The sequence below is a fragment of the Phyllostomus hastatus genome, unplaced genomic scaffold (assembly GCF_019186645.2).
Source record: "Phyllostomus hastatus isolate PE091 unplaced genomic scaffold, TTU_PhHast_1.1 phas_contig_38, whole genome shotgun sequence".
Classification (NCBI taxonomy): domain Eukaryota; kingdom Metazoa; phylum Chordata; class Mammalia; order Chiroptera; family Phyllostomidae; genus Phyllostomus; species Phyllostomus hastatus.
In genome coordinates, this window is record NW_025333869.1 from 27333891 (window position 1) to 27360016 (window position 26126).

A 26126-nucleotide genomic window follows, 5' to 3' on the forward strand; every position below is an offset into this window, starting at 1 on the left:
TCTCCCTGGCACCAATCAGTAGAGACCATGACCCTGAAAGGACACACCTGGAAAACTGATGAATATTCCATTGGGATCTTCCCAACACCTCCAAATACTTTCAGGATTGAGGATGTGGTGGGGGCTCTCTCAGGCTTTTTCCTACCTTCCCCAAGGTGCATTTTTCTCATCTTTTTCTCCTAAGCTCCAAGGGCCCTTCTTTTGCCTCTAACGTGTTACCTAAGCATTTCTTTTACAACTCACCTCTACCTCTGGCTTTCTAGTAAACTTTCTTTTGCAGTTCAAATCTTAGCTCTAAATTCTTAGCCAGAAATCAAGCACTGAGGTTGGTGAACCAAGGTCCAGTTTGACCCCAGCAGTCCAACACCTGGTGCCACTTTAATCATTAAAATGGCAAGCTCAGTATGTTTCAAACTTTTTGTTATTGTATCACAGTTGTCCTAATTTCTCCCCCTTTGCCCTCCTCCATTCCCGGCACCCCCACTCCCACAGTCAATCCCCACACTGTTGTCCAGGTCCATGGTTCTTTGACTAGTCCTTTCCCCCTTCTTTCCACCATTATCCTCCTCCCCTCTGGCCACTGTCAGTCAGTCTGTTCCATGTTTCCATGTCTCTGGTTCTGTTTTGCGTTATTTTGTTCATCAGATTCCTCTTGTGAGCGCATATGGTATTTGTCTTTCACTGACTGGCAGATTTCATTCAGCATAACATTCTCCAGTTCCATCTATGCTGTTGCAAAAGTAGGAGTTCTTTCTTTCTCTCTGCTGGGTGGTATTCCATTGTGTAAATATACCAGTTTTCTGATGCACTCATTCACTGTTGGGCACTTAGGCTGTTTCCAGCACTTGGCTGTTGTAAATTGTGCTGCTATAAACATAGGGATGCCTAAATTCTTTTGAATTGGTGTTTCAGGATTCTTAGGGTATATTCCCAGCAGTGGAATCACAGGGTCAAAAATTCGTTTTTCACAGTGGTTGCACCAGTCTGCATTGCCACCAGCAGTGCACTAGGGTTCCCTTTTCTCCACATCCCCACCAGCACTTGTTTATTGATAGCCACTCTGACTGGTGTGGTGTTTCATTGTGGTTTTAATTTGCATCTGACACCTAGTGATGTTGAGCATCTTTTCGTATGTTTATGGGTCTATGTCCTTGGAAAAGTGTCTGTTCAAGTCCTTTGCCTATTTTCTAATTGGACTGTCTTCCTGGTGTTGAGTTGTTATATACTTTGGAGATCAAACCCTTGTCCAACATATCATTGGCAAATATGCTTGCCCATATGGTCAGTTTTTTTTAAATAGTTTCTTTAGCTGTGCGGAAGCTTTTTAATTTGATGTAGTCCCACTTGTTTATTTTTCCATTTCCCTTGCTCTAGGAGATATATCAGCAAAAATACTTTTACGTGAGATGTGTGAATTTTTACCGCCTATGTTTTCCGAAGTTCTTAGTCACCTAAGTTCCACTCTAGGACTCTTATGGTATCGTGACTTATTTTATCCATTTTGAGTTTATTCCAGTATATGGCATAAGTTGTTGGTCTAGGTTCATTTTGTTGCATGGACCAGTCCAATTCTCCCAACACCACTACGGAAGAGACTGTTTTTACTCCATTGTATGCTCATACCCCCTTTGTCAAATATTAATTGACCATAGAGACATGTGTTTATCTCTCAAATTCTTTATTATACATCATGGTCTCACAATTTGAGGCTGGATGAATACAATTGGTTTTCAAATTTCCTTTGAATGTTTTCTAGATTACTACATGCAGGTGACCATGAAAATATTTGGCATTTTTAAGTTTTGAAACTCTGAACAGGCACTTACATGAAAGGAAAACATTACCATTCATGGATAACTACATGTAAAACAGATGCTCCAGCACATGGTACATGGAACCTTTTGTCAGTAAAGAAGTTGGTTACTGACCACTTTATCAAAGTGCCATAGTAGTAAAATAAGTTTAAAGAAATGTAATTTGGGTTACTTAGCTTACTCATAAAGTAAGGTTAACTGACAAGACTTGCACTGAAGTGTATAAAAATATTGGTACAAAAACCAATTGACCATAAGTGAAAGTAGTTTCACACAACAGGCTTCGCGTTTTAGTTCCTACACCCCACACTTAGTGTATTTGAGATCAGACCTTCCGCTCATGACTGTAGCCTTCTTTTTTCATACTTTGAACAAATGACTTGAATTTAGTATTAAAATTTAAACAGAATGGGTTAAATTTAAATTTCAGTTTGAACAAGCCAGAGTTCCAATTTAACAAACATGATATTGTCCAGATCTGGATAACTACATGCTTATTAACAGGTCCACCTCAACCGCCCCCATCTCCTTACTCTCCCCTGAAAAGGAAAGAGAGTCTTTGTGAAAAAAATTATATTTGCTTGTATGTAGTAAAAAGATTCCTTAAATTAAAAATAATTTCAAAGTATTAATGGGAAAATTATGTGGTTTTGACAAATTCTAAAATGCTAACATGGAGTCAACTCCACATTGCAGAAAATACAATGGATCTGCTGGATAGTAGTAGCCAAATAGTTACTTAACATGGCCAATAAAAAATAAAAAAAAATTTTAAAGGCTGCAATGACATGCCGCATAACCCCTTGGGGAAAAAATTAATATTCTTACCACAAAAGGTTACAAAGAGAATAAAATTCAGGAAGCTATGGAATGGTAGACCAGAAGAACCTACAATGAAACATTCCATATGCATTTCTCAATACATTTGTAAAAACATAAAATGTAATATACAAAAATACTGAGATGCCATATTTTAAATCTCTGTGGGATGTAAGGGCCACTCAGGTTTTCTAATTTTATTTGAACACAAAATAATTTTGCATGTAGAGAATAAGAGGTAATCACTAGCATGAGAAATGGATTTATAATCAACATTATGCAGAAAGAAAGCAAAATTACAGATACCAGCCTACTCATATGAAAATGTTTGTACTGATGCATGAGTGCTTATCATCAAAGTGTGCAGTAAAAAAAAAAAAAAAAACAAAAAACAGCCGCTTAAAGTTCCAGTGTTTCAAAGAAAGCACTTTTTTAAATGTATGTACATGAAGAATATTTAGTTATATCATAAAATAAATGCAGCACTATAAGATAAAGGAAGGCTATTATACATGGACTTCTGGTGTTTCCCCCCCTACATGCGGCAACCATCTTTAACCTGCCAAACTTAATGTCAATGGTTATAAGAGTTTTTTTGTTTTTCTTTCTTTCTCCTATTCAGTTCACATTTCAGGCTGTTCAGCAGATGCCTGTGATTCTGGTGATTCAAATCGCTGGTGAAAGTTTGTTCTTTGTTTCCTCAGTTTTTCAGGAGCTTTTCTCCATAAAATGATCTCCTAGTTAAAAACAAAGAAGCAAGATATCAAAAATTAATGTTCTTATATTATTTACACCTTAAATTTTCACACTGAAAATACCACCACTTCAATTTTAACCAAAATGAAATTCTTCCCTACTAAAAGCCCTGCCCGACCCACTGTCTTCCAAGTGTAATCCTGGAATGCCCTTTCTGCCCACTCTGCTTCCCTCCACCAGCTCCCATGCACACAGCCACCACCACCAACCCAATCTGGCACAAACATTCTAGCTATTATTGATTTAAACACTAAATGTGTCCTTTAGTTTGCTGTTCCACTACTCTTATCCAAGTTCAAGCCCTTGTCACTTCAATCTTAGATATTAAATTATCTTCCTGTACATGACTGCCTTGCTTGCCTGAGGCCCTTTCTTATCCATCCTTCCTATCTCTAGGAAGGACTGATTAGATCTAATCTAAAACACTGCCTGACTGCTCTTCAACAGTTCTCCGATGCCTACAGGATAACCTCCAAGCAGGCATTCAGGGAGCTCCAAAGCCATTATCCAATGTACCAATATCACTTCCTTCCATCCCTAGAATCCCCACGTGTCCACCAGCCAAACTGAGTTACCCTACCTCCAACACACTCCAAATAAGCTTGCCCTAAATCTTCCCCTATATATGCATTCTTTAACACACTATTCCTCAGCCTATCTAAATTTGACCCTAATCTATCCTGAGATCTCTTCTGAATTCCCAAATTATTTGCTCCCTCAAGTCATGACAGGTTTTTTTTTTTTAACCAACTTATCAGAATTTAAAACATCCAAATGAATGTCCATGGGAAGCAATATACTTATCCAATAAGGCCACAATACGTGATTGATTTGAACACTCAACTGACATTCAAATACCTATTAATCTGGTTTAGAATATGGAGGGAAAAAAACAAACAAAAAGCCCCACCATTCTAATAACAATCTTCACTCAAAATTCACCAAAGGCTTTGTTTTCAAAATGAGAACAAATTTTAGAATAAACATTTTATGTAAGAAAGTATGAAATTTGGGTCATCTCATGGACATTTATAATAGAATCAATAAGGAAAAAAGGAAGACTCCCAAATCCATCAAGTTAATTTAGTCATTAAAAAAGTGTTAATGGAAATTTATATTTGTTGATGATAAAGAAAAGATATTCAAGACACTATTGAGTGAAAAAGTAAAGAACAACATGCATTATGTGACCTAGAAACACACACAATGTTGTCTGGAAAATCAGTCACAACAAGGGTGGGATTTTTGATGACCTTTACTTCAATTTGTTCATTGCCTGATTTCTTTTTCTTTTTCCTTTTTTTTTTTTTAAACAGCAGGTATTATTTTTATAAAAAAGCGTTTAAGAGAAAAATGAAAACCATGCTAAACTGAAGCCCATTCTGGAGTCTTGCAGAATGACTGGGAAGAGATCTATCACCACACAACTCCATTCACACCTACTTCCTTATCATAGTATCTCAGTGTTTTTGCTTATTAGTAACCCCCTTGTTCAGTACAATAAAGCTAAGAAAAATGAGTTTGTTCAGGTATTTTCAGAACTTTCATTGAACAAAAGACCAGCCTGAGTGACACCATACCTGCTGCTTGAAGTACCTTCTGTCTTCTTCGTCAACAAGGACTAGGTTCAAAAAGTACCTTACTGAAAATTTTTTGTTCACATCTCTCATTGTTGGAGTTGGGTCATATCCTGCTAAAAATAGTCTTATTGGAATTGATTCACCTGAAAGAAAAGCAATTTCCATTGAATTCTAAAAGATTATTAAATATAGTCACTAATCATTATAGAGAAGACACTAGTGCTTCAGTTCCTCATGAGCGGGCAGCATAACTAAAACCTTACACCAGGGTTTCTCAGCCTTGGCACTATTAATTCTTTGTTGTGGGTACAGTCCTACATACTATAAGAGGTTTAGCATCATCTCTGGCCTCTACCCACTATATGCCAGTAGCATTCCTCGAGTGTGACAATCAAAAATGTCTCCAGGCATTGCCAAATGTCAGGGGAGAGAGTGAGTGGGGGCCCCAAACTGCCCCTAGATAAGAACCACCGTTCTAGAGCCAGAATGCCTGGATTCTAATCCAGCTCTCGTTACTGGCTGTGTGATCTTGACCACATCACTTGACAATTTTTCAAGTTCCTCATCTGTAAAATGGAGAATACCAATAACACAACACCTTTCTTGTAGAGAATTTGTAAAGACTGTATAGGTTAACACTAGATGAAAAAAGCTTAGAACACTGCCAGTATATAAGTGCTTCTTTAGTAGTTTTATTATTTTCTACTTTTATGAAGTTGACCATAATTTCTAACCATGTAAGTTCTTGAATACTTACTACTAATTCATTCAAAACAACAAACATGTTCAGAATGATGACATTCTTTTATTACCAAAAAATTGTTACTCAGATTCTCATACCTTCTGTTTTCCTGAGGGTAATTATTTGTATATTCCATCTGGAATCTTTTTATGTAATACTTTTTTTGTGCATATCTATTTCCTGAGATACACAACTCATCACTTTACATAAAAAGTTACGGCTGCTGGAATTTTACAAAGTAATACTGTCTAACTTAAGAGTATACACACAGGGATTTTGGAGTCAGAAAGGCCTGGGCTCAAACTCAAACTGTGCAACATTAGCTATTGAAGGAAATCAGAATATGTCATTACAAAATATGCCTCAGATATAAAAATTATTTTGAGCTAAAAAAGGCAGTTAAGGAGCATCAAAAGCAGAAAAGGCTGGCCCTTTTCTTTTTCTATCTTAAGACAGGACATAAATTCTCCTTTTACTGGAGAGAAACTAGCCCAGGGATGGCACCAGAGGAATCTGCAAACAAACATTCTGTTAGTTCCCTCCCATGTGTTTACTTCCCCAGTTTGCCACCCTTAGAAGGCTAACACTTTTTTCTGTTTAGTCATTTCTCTCCAAATTTATTGTTCTTTTGAAGATTCTATATAAGCTGAAATTCTAAGCCATGGTTTCGACTTACATTTTTTATTGAGGTTTACTCCTGTACAATGTGCACTGCATGCACTAATGAAACTGTTCTCCTCTTAATCTTTTTCTTAAACAGTCCCAGGTGAAACCTAAGATGGATAAAAGTAAAATTCTGCCTCCCCTACACTATCTCCTTTAACAGGTTTTTTAACCTGTTTGCATCTTGGTTTCATTTGTAAAATAAGGGATACCACCACCTAACTTAAAGGGTAGTACAGAGGTTTAGAGCACCTGAGAGTAACTCGTACTCAAAATGATAGCTACTTTTTGAAGTAATTACTAACAGTAACAAAAAGACAAAGACATAAATTTAAAATGACAAATATTGGCTTCACTACACACTGAAGATTATCTAGTAATGGAACTGCTTAGTTTCTTGGGGGCTATAAGGGCTCTAGAATCTCACAAACATTAATGCTACCCTATACTGCATCTTATATTCAGCAAGGATAAAAAAGATTTATAGAGATAAACTGTAACAGAAGACAATCAAAATATTATAAATTCAGAACGAGAGAGGAGATACACATATCTTCTAAATTCAAACTGAGTAAAAAAGTCAAACCTTATTTCAGACTAGGAAATACTATTACAGTCTTTTCAGTATATATACAAAGATGATCTTTAAAACCATCTATCACAGGAACTATTTAAGGATTCACAAATATTCTCACACTGCATAAATACTTTCAGACAAGCTGCCATGAACACTGCTGTTTGCACTATCTATATTACAAAAGAAACAAATGAAAAGTGTGTTACCTTTGACCGGTGCACCATCCATTATTTCATATTTAGCAATTGTTTCTGTTTCTGTTGTGGTACTGGGTCCTAGTGCAACAATGTAAATGACATTAATTTAAATATTTCCAGAATATAGTGCCCAGTCTTAATACTTTTTCCCTGTTTTCCTACTACATTATTTTAGTACTAGTTTATCTTTCCATTTTGTGAAAATGTTGATCATTGTTTTTTTATTTCATGATCTAGACATAACACTCACTGAATGTTTCACTCCCTTCCTCCCAAAGATTATAAATGAGAGAATCTTCTTCAGAGTTCCTTCTATAGTTTCCAAATTGAAAACTAGCAATACACAGCGGAACCAACAACTGACTTCTTAGTTTCCTCTGCAACACCCAAACTGTCTTCCCCTGGAGTTAAAGTTAACTTTAACATAAACTATATATTTGATTGACATATAGTTTTTTCAAATTTGTGGATTCACCTTCTAAAAAGTATTGGAATCAGACATTTTATTTATTTATTTATTGGGTAAATAATATGGAATGCTTCACAAACGTGTGTTATCTTTTCACTGAGGCCATGCTAATCTTCTCTGTATCATTCTAATTTTAGTGTATGTGCTGCCGAAGTACCAGACATTTTTAAAAAGTCAATGATGTGGTAAGTAAAAAAGTATACCAAAACATACAGTAATGACCCCAATGTTGTAAAATAAACAACATGCAAAGACTGAAGTCTATTCTGGATTATAAGTACAGGTTATTTTTTTATTTAAAATTTTCTATAATAATTTTTATACTCAGAAAAATATTTCAATAGACAATTAAATGGAAACCTGAGTTTGTTTTTAATGTCTTTGTATCACTTAAACATTTATTAGCAGGTGAAATATGGAGATTAAGAAATCACAGATGTTTGTAATTATTACTACCAATTGGTAGTAATAATTTCTAATATGAGTTCTTAAATAATTTCTACCAGTATAAGTTCTTAAAAAGTGTTGCCTGAAATTATTTTCAGCAAAAAAACAAACAAACAAAAAAAACAACAAAAAAAACAAAGTTAAAGGACAAACTAAACCTACATACTAATTAAAATTAAAAAGCAGTTTATGGCCCTGGCGGGGTCGTTCAGTTGGCTGGAGCATCATCCCATATAGCATAAGGTTGCGGGTTCAACTCCCAGTCAGGGCACATACCTAGGTTGCAGGTTCAATCCCTGGTCAGGACATGTACAGGGGTAACTGATCAATGTTTCTCTTTCTCTCTCTCCTCCCACCCCTCCCTAAAATCAATAAACACATCCTTGGGAAGGATTTTTTTTAAAGGCAGTTTATGAACCAATAAATGATTTGTAGGTAACTAGTCAGCCATCTGGAAGGAGTATGGTTAGATCCATAACTTTTATCTTACATCAGGACAAATTCAAAATGGTTTAAACAAAATTCCCAAACTATAATGTATTATTTTAGTAGAATCAAGCAAAGAAAATTATTCTTAGATTCTCAGTGTGAAAAAGGACTTTCTAATTCTAGCACAAAACCCAGAGTCCAGAAAGGAAAAACTAATAAATGACTACATAAATATCAAGAACTTCTATGTGGCATAAACCACCATAGCAAGACAATCTTGGAGAAAAAAATTATTTTTTGCTGTTAACAGAAAAAGGAATTGATTTCCCTGATATCTAGTTTCTATAAATAAAAAAGTCTAATAATCCAATAGAGGTGAAGCAAAGGATATGGATAGGCAATTTATAGAAAAGAAATGTAAATAGCTTTTACACACATGAAAAGATGCTCACTCTCACTCAGAATGAAAAACTATATTCCAAGTAAATGGGGGAACTTCTTCCTTCTACCCAACAGATCAGCTAAAAGTTTTATGACCTTGTGCTGGTGAGAACAGAGGGAAAAAGAGGCACTCCTCCATGTTCATTGCTGGTAGGTGCAAACTGTTACAAACCCTAAAGAGGACAAACTGGTATTATGTATCAAAATTAAAAATGAAGATACCCTTTGCAACAGCAATTCCACTTATCCTTCATATATACAAACACGGGCAAAAATGACATTTTAAAAAAATTTATCTATTTATTTTTAGAAAGGGGAAAAGAGGAAGAGCAACATCAATGTGTGGTTGCCTCTCGCTTGTCCCTCACTGGGGACCTGGCCCTCATCCCAGGCATGTGCCCCGACTGGGAACAGAACCGATGACCCTTTGGTTCACAGGCCAGCACTCAGTCCACTGAGCCACACCAGCCAGGGCCAAAATGACATTATTAACTGAAGCTTTTTTTTTAATAACAAAAGACTGGAAACAACCTGTATGTCCACCAATATAAGAGTGATTAAATTCTACTACATACACCAAATGGAGTACTATAAAAAAAGATGAAGTGTTCATTCTTACATATTGATATGAAAAGATCTGTAAGATATAAGTGAAGAAGCACGTTTGTACTGTAGGGAACCATTTAACTAGAGATACTTGGGCCTATGTGCATAAATCTCTAGGTTTTTTATTTAACAAAGTTTCCTTTTTCAAAATGTACAGCTTGTGGGACCTTTTGTTCCTGCATCTTCACCAGCAGCTGGGACTCCCCACCTTTGGTGTTTCTAGTGTAAATTCCTTGACCTCTGTGCTTTGAAACTAGTTGAATAAGTCCTTTACTAAGGAGCTCCTGAAGGGCTGCCCTGGCCAAGGAGCCACAGATCTTCGTGTCTCAGAGACAGCAGCCAGGGTTATAAGGAGCTGGAAGTTCCATTATAGTTAAGAACTCCCTTACAGAGTTTGTCATATGCTGCTCTGTCAAAGACTCGGTTACTGAGCTTCTCCCAAATTTTGCCTTTGGACCATTTCTTCTTTTTGGCTGTGCCCTCAGATTTATTCACTGGGTCTTTGTCTTTCTTGGCAGACTTTCTGACATCTTTCTTCTTGTCATCCATAGGGTCAAAGGGCAGCTGCCTCAATAAGATATCAGATAAAAAGGAAGTCTAGAAGGATTTTTAAACTTATAATCATATTACCTGTGAGCTGGAATACAGAAATAGGACGACTTTTACTGCATAGTCCCTTATATTTATTTCTGAATCATGTGAATTTATTACCTATAGTTCTCACCCCTTATCTGTTGTTTCAATTACCTGCTGTCAACCATGATCCAAAAATATTAACTGAAAAATTCCAGAAATAAACAATTCATAAGTTTTAAATTGCTTGCTCTTCTGAGTATCGTGCCAACCTGCTCCATTCTGTCTAGAGTGTAAATCATCCTTTTGTCCAGTGTATCCATGCTGTGTAAGCTGTCCCTCATGTAGTAGCCATCTCAGTTATCATATCCACTGTCATGGTGTCACAGGGCTTGTGTTCAAGTAACCTTACATCATTCACCTCACTTCATCTCATCACATAGGCATTGTATTATCTCATATGATCAAAAGAAGGATGAGCACAGTACGATAAGATATTTTGAAAGAGGCCCTGGCTGGTGTGTCTCAGTAGATTGAGTGCTGACTTGGGAACCAAAGGATCACGGGTTTGATTCCCAGTCAGGGCACATGCCTGGGTTGCAGGCCAGGTCCCCAGTAGGGGGACAATCACACACTGATGTTTCTCTCCCTTTCTCCCTTCCCCTCTAAAATAAATAAATAAAATCTTTCTTAAAGATATTTTGAAAGAGAATGAGACCACATTCACATAACTTTTATTATAGTATGCTCTTTAACTGTTTTATTTTACTATTATTGTTAATCTCTTACTGTGCCTAATTTATAAATTAAACTTTACCATAGGTTTGTATATATAGAAAAAAAACAAAGTATATACAGAGTTCAATATTATCCATAGTTTCGGGCATCCCCTCTGGGTCTTAAAATGTATCTTCCATGGATATATGGGAACTATTGTATTCAAAAATCAATTTTTTTAAATACATAAATGAGTAACTTACTGCCAACAATATTAAGTACCAAAGTTAGTACCCAATGTGAATATTTATGTTTAAATAATATTTTAAAATTTCAACTAAAACAGTAATTTTCATTCAAATACTGTTTCAACTTACCAATGCCTGTGATCTCTTTTTTGATCAGTTGTAACTCCATATGTTGGATTTTTATCCTTACTAATAAGAAGTAAATCTTTCCAACAATCACATCCTTTAAATGATACCTTTGGGAAAAGAATATATCTTACTTACTAAATAGTTAAAAAAAAAAAAAAAGAGTGAAATATGCCTAAAGGCTTTATTGAACATCTTTAGATTAGTAACTATTTAATAGTCAAAATAATTATTCATGTTGTTTATGTTCCTCTTTCTCAAAACGTATTAATCAATTTACGGTATGCACCACTTAATGATGGGGATACATTCTAAGAAGGGCATCACTGACAATCTTGTTGTTGTGTGAACATCATAGGGTACACTTACACAAACCTAGATAGTATAGCCTACTATACACTGAGGCTTATGTTATATCACTTTTGTCTATGTGGTATGTTGTTGAATGAAATGTCGTTCTACAGTGAATGACTGTACTATAAAAATAAGGAATCAAACTTTTACCTGAGTATCAATACACCTAAGAAGGAAAACAGCCTGATTGTTAGTCCTTACTCAGGGGTTAACTTAGTTTCCAAAGAACGTAAGCAGAGAAAGTTAAGATTCTTATGTTTGAAATTTCATTTGGTGTATGAAATTGTTTCCGAACAATAAAAACTGTACACAAGAGTTTAGTATCATAACTCCAAATGCTAGAATAGTGTAGCTAACAAATCACTTGGACTCAAAGAGAGACTTCCTAGTTGAGTTTGTTGCTGTAATACCTAATAATCAAAGACCTTTACCAAGTAACTTGAAATGGTAATAAAACTGGGAATTCCCACAATACCCAGAAGGCTTTTTAAGCCTTCTTCCCAGGTTTGGATCTCAGAATAATATCCCAGGAATTGACTGATGCAGTTATGTCATCTGAAGGGAGGTTCCCAGTTTCAAGTTTTTAAGCCCTAAACCATCTGATAATTTTATCACAATATATAGGGTTAGTAGAAAAGTACATTTCATTTTTTCCATACGATGGCTCTAGTAGTGCTTAGTTGTCTTTAACTTAGTTCAAAACAATTTTGTTAGATTGTATTGTGACCGCTGTCAAATTAGCATGCATGTCAAAACACACTTATCAAAATTGATCAATGTTTGTGCAGCCATTTTAATACTGAAGATAGAAGATAAGCAACATTTTTGGCCTATTACGCTTTATTATTTCAAGAAAGGTGAAAATGCAACTGAATCACACACACACAAAAAAGGTGCTGTAACTGATCAATCATGTCAAAAGTGGTTTGCAAGTTTCTTGGGAATACTGACATTTTAGCCAAATAATTCTTGGCTGTCTTATGCAAAGACATAAGGGGCTGTCTTATGCATTGGAAAATGTTTAGCAGCACCCTGGCCTCTAACCACTAGAAGCCAATAGCAGGAGAGAGCTTACATACTCAAAATATCCAAATCAATAAAATTATTGATGAAAATGAAAAACATGTCTCTTATTTTATGGAAAAAACTAAATGGACATTTCACATTTTCAGTGATATAAACTAGGGAGTGACAACTAATAAAAGTCATATATAACAGAAGAGTGCACAGGAAGGAGATAACAGCGTGTATACATCCATTTCTTCAACAAATAAACTTTAATAAAAAAATAGCAGGAAAAACCTATAAATGAGATTTAAGAATCAACCTAATGCAATGTGTTTGGATGCAGTGAATCTGAACAAATCTTGTCTGAATACGGATTTGAACAAACTATGTATGAAACAATATAGGGAAATGTGAACATTAACTGGATATGTGAAGATATTAAGGAATTATTAATATTTTTAGATATAACAGTACAGTCATATTAAAAATGATACATAATTTTTTGTAAATGATATTTTATGTGTGGAATTTGCTGCTATATTATCTGTGGGGAATGTAAGGCCAAATATAGACAAAACGAATCTGGAGCTAGGCAATGGGTATATGAGGATTCATTATAATATTCATATACTTTAGAACATGTTTGAAATTTTCCATAATAAAGTTAAAATTAAACTAAACAAAGGCGAGCTCATTTCTGTAAAAGCACAACATATACAAAAATACATACCTCCCTCTCCCATATGGAAAGATATGTAAGAAAATATATTCCCTGGATGGTGTGGCTCAGTGAATTATGCACCAGCCTGCAAACCCAAGTGTTGCTGGTTCGATTCCCTGTCAGGACACATGCCTGGGTTGCAGGCCAAGTCCCCAGTGGGGAAGTGCTCAAGAGACAACCACACACTGATGTTTCTCTCCCTCTTTTTCTCCCTCCCTTCCCCTCTCTCTAAAAATAAAATATTTTTTTAAAAAAAGAATATATTGTTAAATGATAAAGGTGAAAGTATGTGATATATTTACGTCCTTTTACTCTCCCACATTATCAAAAAATTTTTTTCAATAGGAATTTTTTTAAAGATTTTATTTATTTTTAGACAGAGGGGAAGGGAGGGGAAAAAGAGAGAGTGAAGTATCAATGTGTGGTTGACTCTCACATGGCCCCCACTGGGGACCTGGCCTGCAATCCATGCATGTGCCCTGACTGGGACTCTAACTGGCGACCCTTTGGTTTGCAGCCTGTGCTCAATCCACTGAGCTACACCAGCCAGGGCACATTATCAAAATTTTTAATAATGAAAATGTATTGTTTGTCAGGAAAAAAAAAGTGTTTTTATTTAGTTTTAAAAAGATAACCAGGCTAAAGTGATGTCAGGCCAGTAAAGTAAATTTTTATGGACATAAGGGATTGGCTACTTTCTGAGATGGTAAGATGCTCAAAAAAAAAAAAAATGACCAGGCAGAGACTTCTCAGGTATAGAATATGAAAGACACTTGCACTGTGTCGCAAGCCAGAACAAACTTCTAAAAGTTTCTTTCAGCTAAGAGATTCTGTTGGTCTGTTAAATCAGGTTAATGTCGGATTTCCGGCCAAGATGGAGGCATAGGTAGACACACTGTGCCTCCTCGCACAACCAAAATAGAGACGACAACAATTTAGAAACAGAATAACAACCAAAACTGACAGAAAAGTGATCTGAATGGAGGTCAGACAACCAAGAAAACAGATGTGTTCATCCAGACCGGTAGGAGGGGCAGAGTCAGGCAGCCGGGCGTGGGTCTCGAGAGTGTTGGGACCAGGCTCGTGAGGCATCCGGGGCGCCACAGCGGCGGACCCCGGCTGAGGGGTGGCAACCGGCAGACCCAGTGAGGCGGCGATTGTGAAGCAAGGCACTGCGCGCAACCCAGGATCACAGAACTGAAACAGAGCCTTGGGGCACTGATTGAGGACACCTGTGGGGACTGAGGAGCAGGAAGGGACTCCCAGCCTCACAGAAGTTCTTAGAGAGTTCCACACTGTGCACAAGCCCACCCACACGGGAATTGGCACCAGAGGGGCCCAGTTTGTTCAGGGGAAGCAGCGGAAGGGACTGAGGTCCCACAGAGAGTGGAGCAAGCGCCATTATTCCCTCTCAGACCCCGCCCCCACACACAATGTCACAACCCAGCAACTGGGGTGCCCCGCCCTGCTGAACACCTAAGGCTCCGCCCCTCATACTAACAGGTGTAACCAGACCAAAGCGGGGATGGGGGGGGGGGGGGGGGAAGATGGCTCAAACAGAGTTGAAAGCCCCACAAGAACTTTTTTTAAGTGACCGAGAGATAGCCAACCTATCAGATGCACAGTTCAAAGCACTGGTGATCAGGATGCTCACAGAATTGGTTGATTTTGGTCGCAAATTAGATGAACAAATGAAGACTACAATAAGTGAAATGAAGAAAAATGCCCAGAGAACCAATAGTGATGGAATGAAAGCTGGGTCTCACATCAATGGAGTGGACCAGAAGGAAGAAAGAAACAGCCAAACAGAAAAGAATGAAGAAACAAGAATTCAAAAAAATGAGGAGAGGCTTAGGAACCTCTAGGATATCTTTAAACATCCGAATTATAGGGGTACCAGAAGGAGAAGAGAAAGAGCAACCAGTGGAAAACTTATTTCAACAAATAATAAAAGGAGAACTTCCCCAATCTGGCAAAGGAAATAGACTTCCAGGAAGTCCAGGAAGCTCAGAGAGTCCCAAAGAAGTTGGACCCAAGAAGGAACACACCAAGGCACATCATAATTACATTAGCCAAGGTAAAAATGGAGGAGAGATCCTAGAAGCAACAAGAGACAAGGAGACAGTAACCTACAAAGGAGTTCCCATCAGACTGTCAGCTGATTTCTCAAAAGAGACCTTATAGGCAAGAAGGGGCTGGAAAGAAGTATTCCAAGTCATGAAAGGCAAGGACCTACATGAAAGATTGCTCTAACCAGCAAAGCTTTCATTTAGAATGGAAGGGCAGATAAAGTGCTTCTCAGATAAGGTTAAGTTAAAAGAGTTCATCATCAGCAAGCCCTTATTATATAAAATGTTAAAGGGACTTCTCTAAGAAAAAGAAGATAAAAAACATGTAAAACAACAGCAAACTCACAGTTATTAACAACCACACCTAAAACAAAAGCAAACTAAGCAAACAACTAGAACAGGCAAAGAACCACATAAATGGAGATCACATGGAGGGTTAGCAACAGGGGAGTAGGAGGAGGAGAGAGGGGGGAAAAGGTACAAGAATAAGTAGCATAGATGGTAGATAGAAAATAGACAGGGGTAGGGCAAGAATAGTATGGGCAATGTAGAAGCTAAAGAACTTATGACACATGCACATGAACTAAAGGGGGTGAATGTGGGTGGGAGAAGGTATGCAGGATGAAGGAGAATGAAGAGGGGAAATGGGACAACTGTAATAGCATAATCAATAAAATGTATTTAAAAAATACAGTTGACCTTTGAAAAGCATGGGTACACTTACAGGTGGATTGTTTTTCAATAAATACCATAAATGTAAAAAAAAAAAAAAAAATCAGGTTAATGTCAATTCTACCCTCATTTTGACCAATTTACAAAAACCTGAAAAGCTTACTTCTTAATTTTCCCCAAATATTTAAGTTATCTGTTTGTGAAAGGTACTTACTTTGATTTATTATATTCAAATTCTATGTGTAGACAATCTTCAATGCCCACTTCCATCTTAATAGAGTTGTTAACATCAGGGTAGGTAGCAAGTTGGTGAACAATAAGATCATATTCTTTTACCAAGTCTGTCAGTCTTCTTACTATTGTCACTTTAAGAAAATACCTACAAAGTTAATGGAAAAATCAAGTTAAATCTATGATAAATTTCAGAGTTTTAAAAAACCACACACTGACTGTTTAGCTCAGCTTTCCCATTGCTAGAACTCTTTTGTAATCAACTTACTTCATGAAGGAGTTCTAATTTTAAATAAATGCTCCTAATATGGAAAAAAAAAGAATTCAATTTCAAGACTAGTGTACACACTTTTCAGATGAATTTGGAGTGCTATCATCAGGCCTACTGGAGAAAATCCCTCTAGACCACTCTAGCCACATAGGAAATGATAAATGAGAGCTGTTGGGAAACTAATGGATTCAGAGAGTAATTCCATTTACACAACAAATAAAGTATAAGGGACAATTCATACAAAGATTAAAACTTCTCATAACAAGGTTCCCTAAATCTGTAATGACAGAAGGCTCTTATTACCTCAGATCACTGTTAGCCAGACAAAACATTTGACAGAACTTTTAAAACTCTTTAAAAATAAGTCTTCCAGTCCAGAATTATAATAGAAGTTCTGATAACTATCATTTTCTAGTTTTGATACTGTACATTTTCTATTACACCTTATTCATACCTCAAGCGGACATTGGCACCGATGTAAGATTCATATGGCTTTTCAACTTGCATAAATTCAAAATCGTAACTTCTGCTCTGGGTCAGTTCTCCAGGTAAGGCTAGTTCTTTCACTAGGTTTACAAATTCGTGAGTATTACTCTTGTCATTGAAAAGTTCTAGAAATTTTAAAAAAGCAAAAAGACCAATTATATTTAATATCATTTCATTGAAACCCAAACTTCTACCTCCAAAGCAAATAAAAATGAATTCATTTCCTTAATGCAGTTAGGGTTTGCCCAATATGAAGCTGTATTTAAAAGACATTTCCAGCAATTACTCGAACCCTCTCCCCTCAAGGCCAAAAGTGTTTTATTCTTTTGCTTTAGTTAGGCAAATATATTATCTTGATAAAACTATATATAACACAAAAAAACTAAAATCAACTACCAATTAATTACTAAAATTTGGCCCTCAAGCATAATCTCATGTAGAGCAGACATGTAAATAACATGTACCCATTCCAAGTTGGATGCTTTAAGAATGCACAATAAAACTTAGAAAGATAGATTTAAAACTAGCTATGTATACAGTTTTATAAAGACTAATTTTCTATTTTCTGAATCTGCAGTACCAAAAGATTTATACAGTTAAACTCCCATGAAATAAAAAATATCTCTGAATATACGTATGGAAATGTACAGAATTTTATCTAAGTCAAGAAGAAATTATGCCTTTCCTTTTCACATGGAAGTTTCTGGTGACAGGTGAGTGGCTACAAGTACATACTAGGTTAGGAAGACAAATGGCATAACTAATTAGAAAGTGACAGATGAAGGTGACACATATATGTGAGTAAAGCTGGTGAAAAAATGTAGGTGGATGGAAATTTCAGTGAGTCGACTAATTTACCTGAATTATTTTTCAAGGTCAGTTAACTCCTTTCATTTTTAGTAATTAATTTTAATAATAAAAAGCAGGATGAGTTAATTGTATTAAATATACAATTAAAACACAATTTAATGTTTATAAAATAAATTATCTTTTATTATGCAAAATCAAGCCCTTCCACATAGCTAAACTCTAATTCAATTATTTAAGTGCTAATCCAACCCTTTATCAAAGAAAAAAAAAGTAATACTATTTCACAACTCACCAATTTGACCTACAAATTCAATTCTAATTCCTTGGTGCTCTAGCCTCTTTCCAGGTTGTTTAAAGGCTAGGTTTACCTGCCAAAACATGAAATTGTAAGAGATGTTAATCCTTTGAGTGGGCCTATCAATTGATTCCTTCCAGATGAATGCAATGTGTAAATATTTCAGGTATTTATTTTTGAAGTTAGAGACACCACCACCACATACCTAGATCACGATGACCTTTATAGCACCAGAGAACGTATAACCTACTCATGTACAATCACTGATGAACATATTACCTACATGTACACTTAAAGCTTTGCTAGGAAGGAACCCTTCTTATAGCTGGAGAGCTATAAAGACTCAATCAAAAAAACAAAAAGGGAAAACTTTCAACTATGCAAATGTGTTTCTGGTCAAATATTTTAACAATCCTACAATAGCATTTTAATGTAAAGTAAATCACTAATTCTAAGAACTGATCTAAAAGATCACTTTCAGCTTTTGGTAACCATGGCTGAATTATTATGATTTCTAACCTTAAGAGCAATTTTTGTCCTGAGTCTCCTACTCATCCTAAAGACAGAATGTTTAAAGATTTAAATTTTAAATTTTGAATATGATTTATCTTACATACTTATGAAGCAAAATACATAATCTCAAAATCCCTGAATTTATATCTGCCAAATGAAAACTGTAAATTCATAAATTTTTAACTTGACAAAATATCTGTAAAGTACATACATATTAAAAATAAAATTCCTGCCCTGGCTGGTATGGCTCAGTGGATTGAACGCCCACCTGCCAACCGAAAGGTCACTGGTTCAACTCCCAGTCAGGGCAGATGCCTGGGTTGTGGGCCAGGTTTCCAGTTGGGTGAGTGCGAGAGGCAGGTACTCAATGTTTCTCTCCCTCTATTCCTTCCTCCTCCTTCCCCTCTCTCTAAAAATAAAATCTTTAAAAAACATTCCAAATGTTTAAGGATTAGCTAGCAAACAAAAAAAGCATATGATTTACTATAAAAAATATTAGTAACTTGACTGTTGAAAGCTTTTTCTTTCAACAATGCTTCTCAAGAGATCATGGAAATCAAAGACCAATAAAAAAAGAGGTCCAAAGCCCTGGCTGGAGTGGCTCAGTGGATTGAGCGTGGGCTGCGAACCAAAGTGTTGCAAATTCGATTCCCAGTCAGGGTACATGCCTGGGTTGCAGGCCATGACCCCCAGCAACTGCACATTGATGTTTCTCTCTCTCTCTCTCCCTCCCTTCCCTCTCTAAAAATAAATAAGTAAAATTAAAAAAAAAAAAGAGGTCCAATTACTTCTGTTATAAACTATATAAATTAAAATAATCACTCTTCTGTATCTTCCATATTTGTAACCAGGATGAGTTAGTTACTTGCCCTCGAAATTAATATCTCAAAAAAATAAGTAAATAATTAAATTGTGGTACATCATATAATGAAATATTATTAAAGTTTAAAATAATATGGTCAAAGAATTTTTAATGATGTGGGGAGATGTGCATGATATGTTACATGAAAGAAGCATGGTCAAACTGTACACAACTATCATGCCAATTACATATTTTTTCAACTACAGAAAAGAAATACTCTTCATAGCAGTTAAGAGTATTCTGGAAGGTATGATTATGAATAATTTTGTTTTCTTCCTTGTAGTTCTCAAGGGTCTTTTTCATTTTTTTAAGTATTAGGCAAATAATACTTTCAAAGTCAGAAAAATACTTAAGAAAAAAGGTAATACTTAAATGTTTCACACACAGAAACAAGTTAAATTTCAGGTTTAAACCACAAATAAAACAAGCATAACTCCCAGCTGTTTCATATGCCAAACAGTAATTAGAGCTATTCTCTAATCTGTACTAATAAAGCACATAGAAAAAAAGTATACTTTAAAAAATGCCTATTTGGCAACAATATAATAGTACCTTTATTTGAACATGGCTGTATCTGACATTTTTTAAATTTACAGTTAAAAAAAGAACACTCTGAAACCACAAAAGGTAGAAATGCACAGTTGTTCTGTGTTCCCACCAAATTGCTAACATGCTGAAATTGTCCTTGATTCCCACTGGTATTAAAATATAATTGCTTTTAAGCCTAATTCAAACTATTCTGGAATCTTAAGAATCCTAGAATAGGAAGGAATAATTAAGTATATTGGCTTAAAAGCTATTCTGCAAAAGAGCATAGAAAAATAAATGAAATGATGATGTGAACTGGTACAGAATTTTAACACCAACTCAGTCACACTTTTGTAACTTTTAATTATGTAATTTCAATCTGAGAGAAAAGCTGCAAACTGCACAAGGAAATCCCACATAACCTTTATTCAAACCCATCAGGTGTTTATATTTGTTCCATATCATTATCATCTTCTCTATATACACACATGTGCATGCACATATACATGACTTATTTTCACAACTGAGAATAACTGGAGACACCATGCCCCGATACCCCTAAACACTTCATATGTACCTGCTAAGGAAATGGACTTTCTCTTACATAATCATACTGCAATTATCAAAATTAGGAAAGTTAACATTCCATAATCTATATTCAATTCCATCAATTGTTCCAATAATGTATTTTATATCCTTTCTTGCTCCTGTTGAGACTCCAATCCAGGATCATACATTACATAGTTATTTTTCTTTGGTCTCCTTTAATCTAGTCCATTCCTCAGCTGTTGCCATTCTTGGCCTTCATTTTCTAAGAATACAAGTCAGTTACTTTGTAGAATGTCTCTCAATTTAGGTTTGTTTGATGTTTTATCACAATTAGACTCAGCTTATGCATTTTGGGCAAGAACACCACAGAAGAGAAGTCGTGTCCTTCTCAGTGTATCTTGTTAGGAAGCACACGATGCCAGTTTGTTCTAATATTGGTGATGTTCACTCTGACAACTTGGTCAAGGTGACCCTTCAGGGTTGCAATTTAAAGTTACTATTTTTCCTTTTGCTATTAATAAGTAATTACAGTATAGAAACTTGAGACTATATATATATATTTAAAAGGCCATGAAAACAGCTCTAACAAGCCAATCTCAAAGCTTTTAAGGGGTGAAATTCATCTGCATTGTATTAAGACAAATATATTTCGGTATATTACATGCCAATTATAGGGTGATTTACAGTGGACAGCAGGGTATCTGTACATTATTGTTGCTGGAGATTGTGGTTATCCAAGATTAGTTCCCAAATGCTGCTGGAAGAATATGGTCCATATCATGTTGACATGAGGTACTACAATAATTATTTGTTGCCTGAAGATCTAAATTCTAAACTTCTATAATCTCAGACTTTGCTCACTTTTCCCATAAGGAATAGATGCAGAGTTCACTGTAAGTGGCTAGGCCCCGGTACCATCACTTCAACACAATTTACTCATCACCACTGCCACTCTACCACCTCCCTGAATCCTGGGGTTCTAGGATACAGTAAGAGACATCCCACACTGACACAAAATTCTATCAACAGTCTGTCAAAGAGAAGAAAATAAATCTTTCTCATTCTCTTTCTTGAAAGGGCATGGCTGGACCCAAGAGATGGTTTTCACAATTCAAAAAAAATATATACCTCAATAATTAATCACACAGTCAGCAAAACTATCTCAAAGATACAGTAATACAGTCCAACTGTTCTAGACTCAAGGAAGACTTGTCACATAAGCAAAAGCAGTAAATATTCTAAGGATAAAAAGAACCTGAGTAGCTTTTTAAAATTTCCCAATTTATCTTGTGATAATCTAAATATTTCCAATTGTCTTAAGAAATGCCTCAAAAACTCTCCAAAGCATTTCTGACAAACAGCAATTAAATTTAACCCTAAAATGTGTGTGCCACAACAGTTCCAAGACAATTCAATGTGGAAAGAATATTCTTTTCAACAAACAGTGATGGAACAATAAATATCAACACACAAAAGAATAAAGTTGGATCCCTACCTCATACCATATACAAATATTACTCAAAATGGATTAAAAACCTAAATATACAAGCTACAATTACAAAAGTCTTAGAAGGAAAGATAGGTGTAAATCTTCATTATCTTGGATAGGCAATGCTTTCTTAGGTGACACCAAAAGCACAAGCAGCAAAAGAAAAATAAACTGGATTTCATCAAAATTTAAAACTTTAGTGCTTCAAAAGAAAGAGACAACTCACAGAATAAGAGAAAACATTTGTAAAACATATCTGATAAAGGACTTGTATCCAAATTATATGAAGAACTTGACAACAAAGACACCTTTCCAGCAGTGACGACCTCCCCACAAGAAGAAGCCTCTCACTAAGGATCTCCTTCACCCCTCTCCAGAAGAGACAAAGAGGAAACACAGGAAGTGCCTGGTGCAGAACCCCCATTTCTACTTCATGGATGTGAAATGCCCAGGATGCTATGAAATCACCACTATCTTTGGCCATACACAAACAGTAGTTTTGTGTGTTGATTGCTTCACTGTCCTGTCAGCCTACAGGAGGAAAAGCAAGGCTTAGAGAAGGAAGGAGCACTAAAGGCACCTGAATCAGGCTGAGTGGGGAAACATCCCAATAAACACATTTTGAATACATACATACATACCACAAAACAACAAAAAGACAAATAATTCAATGAAAAAAGATCAAAGAATAGGAACAGACTCTTCTCCAAAGAAGATATACAAACAGCAATAAGCAAACAAAAAGCTGCCCAATATAATTAGTCATTAGGGAAATGCAAATCAAAACCATAGAGACCCCACCACATACTGACAAGATGGCCATAATAAAAAATAGACAATCATAAGCATTGTCAAGAATGGAAGAAACTGGAACCCTCATACATTGCTGGGGAGAGCGTAAAGTTCAACTGCTTTGAAAAGTTTGGCAGGTCCTCTAAAAGTTAAAGAGTTAAACATATGGCCCAGCAGTTAGACTCCTAGGTGTACATTCAAGAAAAATGAAAACACATATTCACACAAAACTTGTTCATGAAAGTACATTATTTATAAGAGCCAAAAAATAAAAACCCAAATGTTCTGATGAATGAAACACGGAAATGTGGCATATTCACATATCACGTGATTATATATTAGAATTTTCATTCAGCTATGAAACATGTTTTGATACATGCTACAACATGAATGAACCTTGAAAACATTATGGTAAATGAAATAAGGCAGGCACAAAAGGGCAAATCTTGTATGACCACTTATATGAAATGTTTAGAACAGGCCAACTTATAGAAAAACAAAGCAGATCAGAGTATCCAGGGACTGGGAGAAAAGAGAAATAAATGGGTAGTTATTGCTTAATGATTACAAAGTTTTGTTAGGACTGATAAACCAATGCTGGAAACAGTGGTGATGGTTGTACAAAATTGTGAATTTAATTAACGCCATTGAACTGTACACTTAAAAAATAGTAAAAATGGCAAATTTTATTTTATACATATATTTTACCAAAAATTTTTTAAAAGATGTGAATCTTGAAAACATCATAAAAGGAGCTAGATACACATAATGATTTTATTTACATGAAATGTCCAAGATAAGCAAATCCATAGTGAAAGAAAGCAAATTTATACCTTAGTGGTTAATAGGTGTCTTAGTCCATTTGGACTGCTGTAACAAAATACCATAGACTGGGTGGCTTATAAACAACAGAAAATTCCTGCTCATAATTCTGAAGGCTGGGAAGTACAAGATCACGGTGCCCACAGATTTGGTGTCTGGTGAGAGCTTGCCTTCTGGTTCATAGATGGCTGTCTTCTCACCATATCCTCTGGTGGCAGAAGGTGCATGAGATTTCTTGGGAGTCTTTATAAGGGCACTAATCCCACTCATGAGAACTCTGCCATCATGACCTAATTATCTCCCAAAGTCCCCATTTCCAAATACCATCACATTGGTGATTAGGTTTAAATACATGAATCTTACAAGAACACATATATTCAGCCTATGGCACTACGGAAGTGATTGTGAATGGTATGGTGTTTCTTTGGAGTGATGAAAATGTGACAGAATTAAATAGTGGTGATGGTTGCACAACCTGCAAATATAGTAAAATCACTGAATTGTACACTTCAATACAGTGGATTTTGTGGCATATGAATTATAACTCAATCAGGCTTTTTTTTTTTTTTTAAGAAAATTTCTGCCCTGGCTGGTATGTTTCAGTGGAATTCTTCTTGCCTTGGGTAGGATGTCAGACTTCCCAGGTCTCCCAAGATTTTATCTAATATATGAAGGATTTTCAAGCAGAGAATTGGCTTGGAAACCAATAATGATTCAGTCCAACCTTCTCAATTTACAAGTGAGATCCAGAAAGTTAAACGACTACCCAGAGTTATCTACTAAGACAGTGGTTAAGTCAAGGCTAAATCTCCCAACTCTATACCCAGACATTTCAGCAAGCCCAGGCTGGTATGGTAAGACATGTTCCTAATGACCCATGCTGGGTCAGAGATAACCAATGCTTTTCTTCTCTTTCTGTTAAACTTTTTTTTCAAAGTGCTCATAAATCGTACCTAATGACCTGTTATACAGGTATGCCAAGAATCAACATTAACAACTGTTACAAGAGTTGCAAAAAAAGACAAAAACAGGAAACTAGATATCCCACACCCCCTGATGAAAAAAACACACCATCACCTGTATTCTTGCCAAAAGAATCAAACTTGAGTATGATCAAGCCTCTGGATCCAGCTGCCAATTAACAGGCAATAACTACATCATGAGTATGCCGCCAGAGAGAACGCTACAGTTCAAATGGCTCAGGTTCTTCAACAGATAAATTATAAAGAAAGGCATGAAGAGGGAACCTGAGATTAAAAAGGATTTAAATGCCACAGAGATTCGTTTTAAAGGAGCAAGACTAAACAATTAAGAAACATAGTTAATTATTTTAAAAGTTGGCAAAGTGGTTACTTTTGAGGGGAAAGGGCTGTGCTTGCGATGAAACATATGAGGTAGCTGGCAAAGTTCTTCTTGACTTGAATGGTCATTGTAAGAAAATACTTGTATGCTTTACATAATGTTTGTTTTGTGTGTTTTTTTTATGTGTTTTATTTCACAAAAAGGTTAAAAATGAAAAAAATCTCAGGTGAATAAATAATCAGGTTCCAGATATACTATCCTCTGAGCAAAATATTTACCTGTAAGAGGCCTGTCATTTTTTAAATGTACTCTATAGTTATTGATTAGGCCTACATACAACCCCTAACGATTCCAAAAATGTAATTTGAATGCCAGCTGTTTTTTAAAAACCATACTGAGGTAGCTGTATTTCCTTAAGCATTCCCTTCTTCCTTTATTTATTCCATAAACATCAGCCTAATTGGCCTAGAAGACACAAGATTACTTTAAACCAGATGGAATGTTCCCTACTAGACTTAAAAAAATGTAAATAAACAAGTCAAATAAATATTCAGTGAGATCCTATGATATAAATAGACTATACTTTATAGAGAATACATATGCGCACACTGACTCCCTGATCTTCAAAGGCTTTTAACCTAGCAGTAGAGATATTTATTTACTTGCCATATCTATAAACTAAATATCTGAGGTATTAGCAGGTTCAAGCTTTCCTTAGAAGGACCAAACTGGTACTATACTGGTATCCCTACCCCTCCAACCCCACCACACGAATATCTTCTTTTCTATAGACCAAACACTATTTTATTTACTCTTCTTTCATTTGACATGTTCCCTACTTTTGATAATTTTGTCTGCTCTTTTTTTAAGCCTCTTCTCTTCCTCTCTATCTTTTTTAAAGGAAGAATACCAGAAAAGTAAAGTTGAAAACCTAAACATTTATTTCAGATATAATGCTAAATCGGCAATAGAAGTAATTTGGCAAAGGGCCAGAACAGCCAATACAGTAAAATGGCTAATAAACCTAAGTTAAACTTATCCATAATACTAACCAAATAAATGATAATTATAATATCATTTTACCTATCACAATAACAAAGATTCAAAACTGATTATAGTCAATGCTCCTTTGGGTGAAACAAGACATT

The 26126-nt window shown here is 35.7% G+C and overlaps 1 protein-coding gene and 2 pseudogenes across 3 annotated transcripts in view; all 3 read right to left on the minus strand.

Annotated features, from left to right (window-relative positions):
• Positions 1-1661: 1661 nt before the first annotated feature.
• Positions 1662-26126, minus strand: part of VPS26A (VPS26, retromer complex component A) — a 30948-nt gene continuing 6483 nt past the window's right edge. For 2 of the 3 annotated variants that reach the window (XM_045842340.1, XM_045842339.1), the window contains exons 3-9: positions 18119-18194; positions 16985-17141; positions 16243-16407; positions 11208-11314; positions 7158-7226; positions 4970-5112; positions 1662-3370 (exon numbers count right to left, since the gene is read on the minus strand). In XM_045842340.1, coding sequence (XP_045698296.1) covers positions 3257-3370; positions 4970-5112; positions 7158-7226; positions 11208-11314; positions 16243-16407; positions 16985-17141; positions 18119-18194 — 831 coding nt within the window. In that variant the 3' untranslated portion in view covers positions 1662-3256. The remainder of the gene's footprint in view (positions 3371-4969; positions 5113-7157; positions 7227-11207; positions 11315-16242; positions 16408-16984; positions 17142-18118; positions 18195-26126) is intronic. The other variant, XM_045842341.1, reaches the window with a different exon arrangement.
• LOC123821237 lies at positions 7674-7774 on the minus strand (annotated as a pseudogene).
• On the minus strand, positions 9685-10283 carry LOC123821105 (annotated as a pseudogene).